Source organism: Pseudophryne corroboree, chromosome 2, assembly GCF_028390025.1.
Source record: "Pseudophryne corroboree isolate aPseCor3 chromosome 2, aPseCor3.hap2, whole genome shotgun sequence".
Classification (NCBI taxonomy): domain Eukaryota; kingdom Metazoa; phylum Chordata; class Amphibia; order Anura; family Myobatrachidae; genus Pseudophryne; species Pseudophryne corroboree.
The window spans coordinates 602943341-602957328 of record NC_086445.1 but is presented as its reverse complement, the minus strand read 5'-3'; the positions used below and the strand labels follow the sequence as shown (position 1 = coordinate 602957328).

Below are 13988 nucleotides of genomic sequence, written 5' to 3'. Positions count from 1 at the left end.
GCAGAAGCTGTGGAGGACTTCTGTTCCTGGGAATGGGCTGCCTGCTGCAGTCTTCTTCCCTTTCCTCTAACCCTGGGCAGATATGACTGGCCTTTTGCCCGCCTGCCTTTATGGGTACGAAAGGACTGAGACTGAAAAGACTGTGTCCTTTTCTGCTGAGATGTGACTTGGGGTAACAAAAGTGGATTTTCCAGCTGTTGCCATGGCCACCAGGTCCGATGGACCGCCCCTTTATACGGCAATACTTCCATGTGCCGTCTGGAATCTGCATCACCTGACCACTGTCGTGTCTATAAACATCGTCTGGCAGATATGGACATCACATCTACTCTTGATGTCAGAATGCAAATATCCCTCTGCGCATCTCGCATATATAGAAATGCATCCTTAAAATGCTCTATAGTCAATAAAATATTGTTCCTGTCAAGGGTATCAATATTTTCAGTCAGGAAATCCGACCAAGCCCCCCCAGCGCTGCACATCCAGGCTGAGGCGATTGCTGGTCGTAGTAGAACACCAGTATGTGTGTATATACTTTTTAGGATATTTTTCAGCTTCCTATCAGCTGGCTCCTTGAGGGCGGCCGTATCTGGAGACGGTAACGCCACTTGTTTTTATAAGCGTGTGAGCGCCTTATCCACCCTAAGGTGTGTTTCCCAACTCGCCCTCACTTCTGGCGGGAAAAGGTATACCTCCAATATTTTCTATCGGAGGAAACCCACGTATCATCACACCCTTTAATTTATCTGATTCAGGAAAAACTACAAGTAGATTATTCCCACCCTACATAATACCCTTATTTGTGGTACTTGTAGTATCAGAAATATGTAACACCTCCTTCATTGCCCTTAACATGTAACGTGTGGCCCTAAAGGAAAATACGTTTGTTTCTTCACCGTCGACACTGAAGTCAGTGTCCGTGTCTGTGTCGACCAACTGAGGTAAATGGGCGTTTTTACAAGCCCCTGACGGTGTCTGAGACGCCTGGACAGGTACTAATTTGTTTGCCGGCCGTCTCATGTCGTCAACCGACCTTGCATCGTGTTGACATTATCACGTAATTCCTAAATAAGCCATCCATTCCGGTGTCGACTCCCTAGAGAGTGACATCACCAATACAGGCAATTTGCTCCGCCTCCTCACCAACATCGTCCTTCTACATGTCGACACACACGTACCGACACACAGCACACACACAGGGAATGCTCTGATAGAGGACAGGACCCCACTAGCCCTTTGGGGAGACAGAGGGAGAGTTTGCCAGCACACACCAAAAACGCTATAATTATACAGGGACAACCTTTATATAAGTGTTTTCCCTTATAGCATTTTCACATATGTAATCATATCGCCAAATAAGTGCCCCCCCTCTCTGTTTTAACCCTGTTTCTGTAGTGCAGTGCAGGGGAGAGCCTGGGAGCCTTCCTCACAGCAGAGCTGAGCAGGAAAATGGCGCCGTGTGCTGAGGAGAATAGGCCCCGCCCCCTAAAACGGCGGGCTCTTCTCCCGGAGTTTGTGAGATCTGGCAGGGGTTAAATACATCCATATAGCCTCAAGGGCTATATGTGATGTATTTTAGCCATAAAAAAGGTATACTACATTGCTGCCCAGGGCGCCCCCCCCAGCGCCCTGCACCCTCAGTGACCGCTGGTATGAAGTGTGCTGACAACAATAGCGCACAGCTGCAGTGCTGTGCGCTACCTTATGAAGACTGAAAGTCTTCTGCCGCCTGTTTCTGGACCTCTGGACCTCTTCAACTTCGGCATCTGCAAGGGGGGTCGGCGGCGCGGCTCCGGGACGAACCCCAGGGTGAGACCTGTGTTCCGACTCCCTCTGGAGCTAATGGTGTCCAGTAGCCTAAGAAGCAAATCCATCCTGCACGCAGGTGAGTTTACTTCTCTCCCCTAAGTCCCTCGTAGCAGTGAGCCTGTTGCCAGCAGGACTCACTGAAAATAAAAAACCTAACTTAAACTTTTATTCTAAGCAGCTCAGGAGAGCCACCTAGATTGCACCCTTCTCGGCCGGGCACAAAAATCTAACTGAGGCTTGGAGGAGGGTCATAGGGGGAGGAGCCAGTGCACACCACCTGATCCTAAAGCTTTTATTATTGTGCCCTGTCTCCTGCGGAGCCGCTAAACCCCATGGTCCTGACGGAGTCCCCAGCATCCACTTAGGACGTTAGAGAAAATAATAATAACAACAACAACAGCAACAACACATGGTGGATTGAGCCTCACCCGCAGGCCCCAAGTTTCCAGCTGCTTCAGTATTTTGGGCAGAGCCGGGTGGTGGGTGTAAAGCTCCACTTGCCCCGGGCAATCAAACAGGAGGTAAGAGCCCCGGAGGCTGAGCAGCCGGTCCCGCAGCCAGTCCAGGTTCCCCTGCAGATACTCCATGCAGTACAGCAGGGCGCCGTTCGGTCCTAGGTGCAGCTCTGACATCACCTCCGTCAGAGACAGCAGCTCCCGCAGGGTGACAGCCGCCCCGGGCTCTTCTTCACCCGCCGGGTCCAGGTTGATGATGGCAGCCGGGCGGCCCATGCTAGTGAGCAGTGCATGTACAGCGCGGACATAGGTGCTCTTCCCGGAGCCAGGGGGACCGATCACTGCCTGCCCGAAGCCGAGTAGCGGCCGCTGCTCGCCACCACTGGCTACCGCCATGCTGGAGTGACCACCGTGCAGAGCAGCAGCAGGTTAGCAGCTAGTGGTCCCTAACTGTGCAGCTGCAGGCGGGCAGCGGCTACGGTGACATCACATCAACGTGACGAACATCTTTGTACCATGTGACTAATTAAATGCTGGGTCGGGAGACTTCCTGTTTCTGTGACTGTCACTGTGTGATGCCGTTGAAGCCGATAGGTGATGGGTGTGTTGTGTTTTGGTTGATTCTATATCGGAGTGGGAGAAGGGACCTTCTGACGTACCTAGGGGAGGAGATCCGTCACCAGGGGGAGGAGCTACGGCCGAACAAGGTACCCGAAAAGTACGCTCGCCACGCTTCAGGCACGGTGGCGAATTACTAAAGGTAATAGTTGGTGGCGTGGATACTAGAGCAACTGTCCCGCTGGCGTAGCTCCTCCCCCTTGGGTCGTAGCTCCTCTTCCTGACGGAAAAGGTCCCTTAGGCCACTTGGATCTAGCCTCAACCCTGAAGGGGATGCCCCTAGCTTCCAGAAGACTCCAGCCTCATGCGTTCGCTGCCAGACGGCAGCCAGAGAGGCCATGGCAAACAACTTGGGTGCACTTTAACCTGTTGTAATGTTGCCTATTAGGAATGTCAGGGTGCCTGTACTGGAAACCCACCTATGCATGATGCTGGTGGAGTGTTTAAGGCATAGGTTCTCAAACTCGGTCCTCGGGAGCCCACACAGTGCATGTTTTGCAGGTAACCCAGCAGGTGCACAGGTGTATTAATTACTCACTGACACATTTTAAAAGGTCCACAGGTGGAGCTAATTATTTCACTTGCGATTCTGTGAGGAGACCTGCAAAACATGCACTGTGTGGGCTCCCGAGGACCGAGTTTGAGAACCTCTGGTTTAAGGAGTAGCTGCAGGGCCGTAACTACGTGTGTGCCAAGTGGGCGCACGGCCAGCGGCATGTAATGAGTCAAATTGACTCATTACATGCCTCTGAAGTCTGCGCCGTGCGCCGCCGCCGCACTGGGGCGGAGAGCAACAGCGCCGGGCAGGTGAGAAGGAGGAGGAGGGAGGGGGACTGGAGCCGCGGCAGCGCTATTTCATTGGTAGTAAGCGCCGCTGCAGCATCCCCCTCTCGTTCCGTATTGGCTGCCCGGCGCTGCTGTGGATGCTGGGATGCGGTTCCTCCATCCCAGCATCCACAGCAGCGCCGGGCAGCCAATACGGAAGGAGAGGGGGATGCTGCAGCGGCGCTTACTACCAATGAAATAGCGCTGCTGCGGCTCCAGTCCCCCTCCCTCCTCCTCCTTCTCACCTGCCTGCACCGAGGGAGCTGCACGAGGAGCCTGTCAGCGGGGAGATGGGAAGTATGCATCTCTCTCTCTCTCTCTCTCTCTCTCTCTCTCTCTCTCTCTCTCAGGGGACACCGTCTGCCATAATGTGTAAAAAGGGGGCCTGGCTGCCGCAATGTGTAAAAAGGGGGCCTGGCTGCCGCAATGTGTAAAAAGGGGGACTGGCTGCCGCAATGTGTAAAAAGGGGGACTGGCTGCCGCAATGTGTAAAAATGGGGACTGGCTGCCGCAATGTGTAAAAAGGGGGACTGGCTGCCGCAATGTGTAAAAAGGGGGCCTGGCTGCCGCAATGTATAAAAAGGGGGACTGGCTGCCGCAATGTGTAAAAATGGGGCCTGGCTGCCGCAATGTGTAAAAAGAGGGCCTGGCTGCCGCAATGTGTAAAAAGGGGGACTGGCTGCCGCAATGTGTAAAAAGGGGGACTGGCTGCCGCAATGTGTAAAAATGGGGACTGGCTGCCGCAATGTGTAAAAAGGACTGGCTGCCGCAATGTGTATAAAGGGGGACACCGTCTGCGTAATGTGTAAAAAGGGGACGCTGTCTGCCGTAATGTTAAAAAAGGGGACGCTGTCTGCTGTAATGTGTAAAAAAAGGGACGCTGTCTGCCGCAATGTGTAAAAAGGGGGACTGGCTGCCGCAATGTGTTAAAAGGGAGACTGTCTGCTGTAATGTGTAAAAAGGGGGACACTGTCTGCTGTAATGTATAAAAGGGGCTCTACCTGGTGTAGTGGCGCTACTGTGCAGCGTAATTTGAATAATGTAGACTACTGCGCACCGTAGTATGAATTGCTATTATTTTGTGGCCACGCCCCTTCCCCATGAAGTCACGCCCCTATATATTTTTCGCGCGCCTGCGGCGCGCACTGCCCCTATCTTGCATGGGGGGGGGCGCCAATGTCGTTTCTTGCACACAGTGCTAAAATGCCTAGTTACGGCACTGAGTAGCTGAGGCAGCTGCCCAAAGAACAGGACAAGCAGAAGCCAGGTAAGTTGCAGTACCTACTGGGGGCAGGGTGGGTGGAATACATTCTATACCAGTGGTTCCAAAATGCGGTCCTCAAGGTACCTGAACAGTCCAGGTTTTAGGAATATCCCTGCTTGTTCAAAGATGGTATAATTAAACGGACTGAAATACTAATTAAGTCACCTGTGACTAAGCATGGATGTCCTCAAAGCCTGAACTGTTGGGGTGCCTTGAGGACTGCGTTTGGGAGCCACTGTTCAATTCTATGGGGAGGCTCATTATATTCTATACCAGAGGTTCTCAAACTCGGTCCTCGGGAGCCCACACAGTGCATGTTTTGCAGGTAACCCAGCAGGTGCACAGGTGTATTAATTACTCACTGACACATTTTAAAAGGTCCACAGGTGGAGCTAATTATTTCACTTGCGATTCTGTGAGGAGACCTGCAGAACATGCACTGTGTGGGCCCCGAGGACCGAGTTTGAGAACCTCTGTTCTATACTATGAGGAGTAGGTACATAATAGTCTATGGGGATGCTCATTACATTCTATACTATGCGAAGGGGGGGCACATTACATTTTGTGCCCAATTCTGCATGGGTTGTAGTTGTGAGAAAAATCGCACAACTACAACCCTTTACTCTAACATGCGAGGAGACACCCAGCACAGAGCCCCACCCCCGCTTTGCTAACATGGAAGCCGGAGGGGTGCCATCTTTTCGGCCGCAGCCCCACAAACTGTCCGGACACGCCTGCGTTGTCCGGACCACTCCCCCAAAATGGTGCATCGACGCCCACAAAACGCCTAATAGCGATTTCTCTTACGTCCTAGAGGATGCTGGGGTCCACATTAGTACCATGGGGTATAGATGGGTCCACCAGGAGCCATTGGCACTTTAAGAGTTTGAGAGTGTGGGCTGGCTCCTCCCTCTATGCCCCTCCCACCAGACTCAGTTTAGAAAATGTGCCCGGAGGAGCCGGTCACAGCCAGGGGAGCTCTACAGAGCTTTTCTAGTTAAAGTTATTTTTAGAGTTTGTTTTTACAGGAGGCTGTTGGCAACAGCCTGCCTGCAACGAGGGACTAAGGGGGGGAGCAGTGTCCGCCCTGCGGGGTCTGAGCCACTGTCTCCGCTGAGTGGACACTGAGCTCCAGAGGGGTCTGATTGGTCTCCGCCACAGGGGACCGCTTGCCCCAGCAGCATGCCGCCAACCCCTTACAGTGCTGGAGAAGTGGTGAGTGAGACACTGACCCCCCTAGCAAGCGGGGGGCCGGTGTGAAGATGGCGGCAACAGGGAGGGAGAGCAGTATCAACTGTGCTCCTGTGAAGGTTCAGAGGCACATGGTGCGGCGCTGTGAGGGGCGCCCTGAGCCAGCGCTTACCCCCACACTGGTCCACAAGTCTGTCGGGGTCCGTGGATCTCATCAGAGGTGGTAGAAGCTAAGACTGTAGAGCAATTTCAACATGCTTGGGATAGGCATATGAATATCCTTACAAAGAATTAAGATTCAAAAAGGGTTGAGATTACCTAAAGGATAAAAAGAAAAAGGGGGCAGACTAGATGGGCCAAGTGGTTCTTATCTGCCGTCAAATTCTATGTTTCTATGTATGTTTCTATCTCAGCCAGCAAGTTTTACCTCAGGCCAGTATAATCTATGAAGAGCGGGAAGACAGCACCATTAAGGGGGCGGAGCTTCTCAGAGCGGACCCAGCAGCGTTCCAGCGCCATTTTCCTGCCTGCACATTGCTAGATGGAAGAACAGGTCCCTCCACGGCAGCTCCAACTGTCAGTACACGGTATCAGGGGGCTGTAGAAGGGGGAGGGGAAGCTGTAAACCGACTGTGTCTCCTATTAAGGGACACAGTCTGCGCTGACAAGGGGTCTCCCTTTGCTGAAAGCGCTGTGTGTGTGGGTTGGCTCCGATCTCTGTGTCTCTCTTGCCATTCTTGGGGGGGGGGGGACTCTGTTTGCCCCCACCTGTGTGTGTGTGTTTGTGTGTGTGGAGTGTTTGATGGTCTCCTTTAGCTATGTCCAGGGACACTGTGTCATATGCTGCAGAGGATTTATCCTCCCAGGATGATCCCATTCCATGTAATCAGGATAGCACTGGTTTAGCACAGATACCAGCAAGGGAACCAGAGTGGTTTTCCTCTGTCAAATCTTGGATTTCTCAGATTTCTGACAGGGTTGCAAGTAATGAATCTGCAACCCAGGTATTACAGAGCTCTATGGCAGTATGGCCTAGTTCTGGTACCTCAGGACGCCCCGTTATATACCCCCACAAACGTGCGCTTGTGTATGTCACACAAGACGACACGGATACTGATTCTGACACTACAGATAGTGATGGGGATGCGTATCTCTTGCAAAGGGGGTGCAATTGTTGATAGAGGCTATTAGGGATGTGTTAAATGTTAATGATACCACACCTGAGCAGGTTGAGGAGGCTTTTTTCACTGAAAATAAAAAAGCCTCGCTAACCTTCCCTGCGTCAAAGGAATTGAATGCTATATTTGAAAAAGCATGGGTAAACCCTGAGAAAAAATTCCAGATTCCTAAAAGGGTCCAGGTGTCACTTCCTTTCCCTGAGGAGGATAGGAAAAAATGTACCACCCGCCGATTGTTGACGCCTCTGTGTCCAGACTCTCAAAGAAGGTGGTTTTACCTGTTCCAGGATTAACCGCCTTAAAGGAGCTGGCTGATAGGAAAATTGATAACACGCATAAATCAATGTATACTGCTTCAGGGGCCATATTACGTCCCACTATTGCTACTGTATGGATTGCAAAGGCAATAGTAAAGTGGTCGGCTACCTTACTTGAGGATTTGGATACGATGGATAAGGATGACGTTGCATTGTATTTACGCAACATACATGATTCCGCAGGTTTTATCGTAGAATCCATGAAAGGCCTGGGTTCCATGGCTGCGGGAATATCTTCCATGTCTGTTTTAGCTCGTCAGGGACTGTGGCTGCGCCAGTGGTCGGCCGACGCGGAATCCAGAAAAAGTGTGGAGTCCCTACCCTATACAGGTCAGGCTCTCTTTGGGGAAGCTCTAGATGCGTGGATATCCACTGCTACAGCGGGTAAATCTTCGTTTTTTCCCTCAGCAGCACCTGCTCCGAAGAAATCTTTCTCTACATCTGCAACGCAGTCCTTTCAGCCTAACAAGCCTAGAAAGGCCAGAACTTCCAATACCTTCTTTAGGGGAGGTCGGGTTAAGTCCAAGAAGCCTGCCACTGCAGGTTAACAGGAACAAAAGCCTGCTTCGGGTACGCCAAAGTCCTCCGCATGACGGTGGACTGCACGCCCCGGTGGTGGGGCCAGTGGGAGCGAGACTCAGACACTTCAGTCATGTCTGGGTATCATCCGACCTGGATCCTTGGGTGGTAGATGTTGTGTCTCAGGGATACAGGCTGGAATTTCAAAGTCTCCCTCCTCATCGCTTTTTCAAGTCAGGCTTGCCAACTCTGTTGGAGGACAGCACTGTACTACAAGACGCTGTCCAAAAGCTGGTAGAGGCACAGGTCATTGTGCCAGTACCACCTCACATGCTGAACAATGGTTACTATTCGAACCTTTTCGTGGTACCAAAACCGGATGGTTCGGTCAGGCCCATTCTGAACCTAAAATCATTGAACCCCTTTCTAAAGGAGTTCAAGTTCAAGATGGAGTCTCCCAGGGCGGTGATATCAGGTCTGGAAGAAGGGAAATTCCTGGTATCCCTGCATATCAAGGATGCGTACCTCCACATTCCGATCTGGCTGCTGCATCAGGCTTATCTCCACTTCGCATTGCTGGACTGTCATTTCCAGTTCCAGGCACTGCCATTCGGCCTCTCCACAGCACCGAGGGTGTTTACCAAGGTGATGGTGGAAATTATGATTCTCCTCCGCAAGCAGGGTGTGAACATCATTCCATATCTGGACGACCTGCTGATAAAGGCATCGTCCAAGGAGAGGCTGCGGCAGTCCATTGTTCTCACAACGCGACTGCTCCAGAGTCACGGTTGGATTCTGAACCTTCCAAAGTCACATTTGGAACCAACCCAGAGGTTGTCATTTCTGGGAATGATCCTGGATACGGAAGTGCAGAATGTGTTTCTTCCGCAGGAAAAGGCGTTGGTGATTCAAGCCATGGTCCGGGATGTCCTGAAGCCACCCCGGGTGTCGGTTCATCAATGCATTCGCCTATTGGGAAAGATGGTGGCCTCTTACGAGGCTCTCCAGTACGGGAGGTTCCACGCTCGGACCTTCCAACTGGATCTCCTGGACAAGTGGTCGGGATCTCACCTCCACATGCATCAGAGAATTCATCTGTCGCCAAAGGCCAGGATTTCACTCCTCTGGTGGCTCAAATTGCCTTACCTTCTGGAGGAACGCAGGTTTGGGATTCAGGACTGGGTCCTTCTAACCACGGATGTGAGCCTTCGGGGCTGGGGAGCAGTCACTCAAGGAGTAACCTTCCAAGGATGGTGGTCAAGCCTGGAAGCCGACCTGCCCATCAACATCCTGGAACTAAGAGCCGTCTACAACGGTCTTCTTCGGGCGGCCCCTCTTCTGAGTAATCGGGCCATTCAAGTGCAGTCGGACAACGTAACAACAGTGGCTTACATAAACCAGCAAGGCGGAACGAAGAGCAGAGCGGCAATGTCAGAGGTGACAAGAATACTCCTCTGGACAGAAAAGCACGTGTTAGCGCTGTCAGCCATCTTCATTCCGGGAGTAGCCAACTGGGAAGCAGACTTCCTTAGCAGACACAATCTCCATCCAGGAGAGTGGGGACTCCATCCGGAGGTGTTCAAGGAAATAACAGATCTTTAGGGTTTACCCCAAATAGACATGATGGCCTCTCGTCTCAACAAGAAGCTTTGACGTTATTGTTCCAGGTCAAGGGACCCAAAGGCAGTGGACGCCCTGGTGTCTCCGTGGGTGTTCCAGTCAGTGTACGTGTTTCCACCACTCCCACTCATCCCAAGAATCCTAAAGCTCATAAGAGTTCAAGCGATCCTCATTGCCCCAGACTGGCCAAGAAGGGCCTTCTGAATCTACTGCAAGAAGAGCTGAGGCCTCTTCCTCTTCGGGGGACCTGCTGCAGCAGGGGCCGTTCGCCTATCAAGACTTACCGCGGCTACGTTTGACGGCATGGAAGTTGAGCGCCTGATTCTTGCTCGGAAGGGCATTCCGAAGAAGGTTATTCCTACCTTCATACAGGCTAGGAAAGGGGTAAAGTCTAAACATTACCATCGTATTTGGAAGAAATATGTCTCTTGGTGTGAGTCCAAGAAGATTCCTGCGATGGAGTTTCAACTGGGACGTTTCCTCCTCTTCCTGCAAGCAGGAGTGGATATGGGCCTGAGTTTGGGTTCTGTGAAGGGCCAGATTTCAGCCCTATCCATTTTCTTTCAGAAACAATTGGCTGCCCTCCCTGAGGTTCAGACCTTTTTGAAGGGAGTTCTGCATATCCAACCTACAGCACCTTGGGACCTTAACGTGGTGTTGCAGTTCCTCCAGTCGGATTGGTTTGTACCTCTACAGGAGGTAGAGGTCAAATTTCTTACATGGAAGGCGGTCACTTTGTTGGCCTTGGCTTCTGCTAGACGCGTGTCCGAGCTGGGGGCTTTATCCTGTAAAAGCCCTTACTTGATCTTCCATGAAGATAGAGCTGCTTCCAAGCAGACTATTTCTCGCTGGATTAGGTTCACTATCCAGCATGCTTATTCTAGGGCAGGGCTGCCGTGTCCAAAATCTGTTAAGGCCCACTCTACTCGTAAGGTGGGTTCTTCCTGGGTGGCTACCCGGGGTGCCTCGGCAGTGCAACTTTGCCGAGCTGCAACTTGGTCTGGGTCGAACACGTTTGCAAAGTTTTACAAGTTCGATACTTTGGCCTCTGATAATCTGAAGTTCAGTCAGTCAGTTCTGCAGGAGCCTCAGCGTTCTCCCTCCCGTTCTGGGAGCTTTGGTACATACCCATGGTACTAATGTGGACCCCGGCATCCTCTAGGACGTAAGACAAAATCGGATTTTTGTTACCTACCGGTAAATCCTTTTCTCGTAGTCCGTAGAGGATTCTGGGTGCCCGCCCAGCGCTTCGTTCTCCTGCAAATGTTATTTGGTTCAGTACAACTTCGTTTTAGTTGAGTACTGTATCAACCAGGCCAGGCTGCGTGTGCGTCTTACACTTACTCCCTTAAATATTAACTCTATATGTTAACTAAATAGCAACAAATTTTCCAGTACAGGTCAAAATAAACCTAGTAATCAGTGATTATGGCAACGGAGCAGATATGCAAAGTACAAAATACAGGTGTGTGCGCATTTGGCGCCAAAACAGAAATTTACAGATTTTAAAAAGAAAAATAGCTTTTGCGTTATTACCTTACGGATCCCTCCAGCATCCCTTCAAACCATGCAGGGCAGACGCTTATCTAATCAGCACTTATATCCCCCGACCAAGAGAAGGTGTACAGGGGGATACCCTTCCACCCTTTGATGATAGATAAAGTCTGCGAAAACTCTGCTAGGCTGCAGGTATGAGAAGGAACCGGACGAGCCCTCAATTGATAATGTCGGTATTATCTTAGACCGCAAAGCTATACCCCTTTGTACACTATTACCGTTGAGCCGCTATGGCCGCTAGACTACGTGCGCGTGCTACGCACTTTGTACGCTATTTGCATACAGAAACCTCCACGTGGTACGCACTTGGCGTATACAGGCCGCGCTGAGTGTACAGAGAACACACAGCGAGCGCACACACAATTAATAACCTTTAAACCTTGTTAACGATATAATGTAATGATATGCTTATACTTTAAACCCTTAACAGCAAAGTACTGTAATGATGTAATACCTTTCAACCTTAAGTAGCACTGGCAATACAAAGTATCCGCAGTGCGTACACCTTAACAATGCTTACACACCTTAAACAGGTTAAACTACTTTAAAGCCCAGGCAAGAAAGTGAAAACACAATACTGTTTTGTAGTTGAAACCACAGGGTTCTAAGGCCTCCGTGGATTTGTTCCAAAAAGGTAAAAACAATACAATTTATACACTACAGGCTAACAGGTAAATCTAAACAGAATAATGGCTACAGAGAATGTACGTACGTGAGAATATTCGCAAGCGCTTCCCGGATCCGGTCCTCCACTCATCAGGTAGATAGCGTTCAGAGTCTTTGATAGTGACCTGGCCTGCAGCTCGCTCTTTATTCAGTAGATCAAGGCATAATACAATAGACACTGTGTGCTCTTCTTCCATTGGTTAGGGGGTGGGACATGTCCTGCACCGGGGACCATTGGTTAGTTCAAGAAGTGGGCGATGGCTAGGACTTGGGATGTGGTTTCTGTTGTTTACATCTGAGTTCCCGCCCCACGATCAGTTAAACCCATCACATTAAACATAAATCTGGTATTATTAATATCTTAATGAGGTAAGTTTTAACAATGTTCTTATTCCCGCCAGATTAATGTTCACGTGACTCTGAACAATATGATCCCACACATGATATTACTATCTATTTCAATCTTCAAGATATTCATATATCCACATATTCATATATATATATATATATATATATATATATACACATACACATATATATATATATATATATTTCTCTGACGTCCTAGTGGATGCTGGGGACTCCGTCAGGACCATGGGGATATAGCGGCTCCGCAGGAGACAGGGCACAATAATAAAAGCTTTAGGATCAGGTGGTGTGCACTGGCTCCTCCCCCTATGACCCTCCTCCAAGCCTCAGTTAGATTTTTGTGCCCGACGAGAAGGGTGCAATCTAGGTGGCTCTCCTGAGCTGCTTAGAATAAAAGTTTATGTTAGGTTTTTTATTTTCAGTGAGTCCTGCTGGCAACAGGCTCACTGCTACGAGGGACTTAGGGGAGAGAAGAAAACTCACCTGCGTGCAGGATGGATTTGCTTCTTAGGCTACTGGACACCATTAGCTCCAGAGGGAGTCGGAACACAGGTCTCACCCTGGGGTTCGTCCCGGAGCCGTGCCGCCGACCCCCCTTACAGATGCCGAAGTTGAAGAGGTCCAGAAACAGGCGGCAGAAGACTTTCAGTCTTCATAAGGTAGCGCACAGCACTGCAGCTGTGCGCCATTGTTGTCAGCACACTTCACCAACAGTCACCAACTGTCACTGAGGGTGCAGGGCGCTGGGGGGGGCGCTCTGGGCAGCAATGTATTATACCTTTTATGGCTAAAATACATCACATATAGCCCTTGAGGCTATATGGATGTATTTAACCCCTGCCAGATCTCACAAACTCCGGGAGAAGAGCCCGCCGAAAAGGGGGCGGGGCCTATTCTCCTCAGCACACGGCGCCATTTTCCTGCTCAGCTCTGCTGTGAGGAAGGCTCCCAGGCTCTCCCCTGCACTGCACTACAGAAACAGGGTTAAAACAGAGAGGGGGGGCACTTATTTGGCGATATGATTACATATATAAAAATGCTATAAGGGAAAACACTTGTATAAGGGGTTGTCCCGGTATAATTATAGCGTTTTTGGTGTGTGCTGGCAAACTCTCCCTCTGTCTCCCCAAAGGGCTAGTGGGGTCCTGTCCTCTGTCAGAGCATTCCCTGTGTGTGTGCTGTGTGTCGGTACGTGTGTGTCGACATGTAGGAGGACGATGTTGGTGAGGAGGCGGAGCAAATTGCCTGTATTGGTGATGTCACTCTCTAGGGAGTCGACACTGGAATGGATGGCTTATTTAGGAATTACGTGATAATGTCAACACGCTGCAAGGTCGGTTGACGACATGAGACGGCCGGCAAACAAATTAGTACCTGTCCAGGCGTCTCAGACACCGTCAGGGGCTTGTAAAAACGCCCATTTACCTCAGTCGGTCGACACAGACACGGACACTGACTCCAGTGTCGACGGTGAAGAAACAAACGTATTTTCCTTTAGGGCCACACGTTTCATGTTAAGGGCAATGAAGGAGGTGTTACATATTTCTGATACTACAAGTACCACAAATAAGGGTATTATGTAGGGTGTGAATAAACTACT

At 50.5% G+C, this 13988-nt stretch overlaps 1 protein-coding gene across 2 annotated transcripts in view; it reads right to left on the bottom strand.

Annotated features, from left to right (window-relative positions):
• Nucleotides 1-2972, bottom strand: part of GPN2 (GPN-loop GTPase 2) — a 52544-nt gene extending 49572 nt beyond the window's left edge. The window contains exon 1 of one of the 2 annotated variants that reach the window (XM_063954711.1): nt 2238-2972. In XM_063954711.1, the coding sequence (XP_063810781.1) occupies nt 2238-2660 (423 nt within the window). In that variant the 5' untranslated portion in view covers nt 2661-2972. The remainder of the gene's footprint in view (nt 1-2237) is intronic. The other variant, XM_063954710.1, reaches the window with a different exon arrangement.
• Between the last annotated feature and the right edge of the window lie 11016 nt (nt 2973-13988).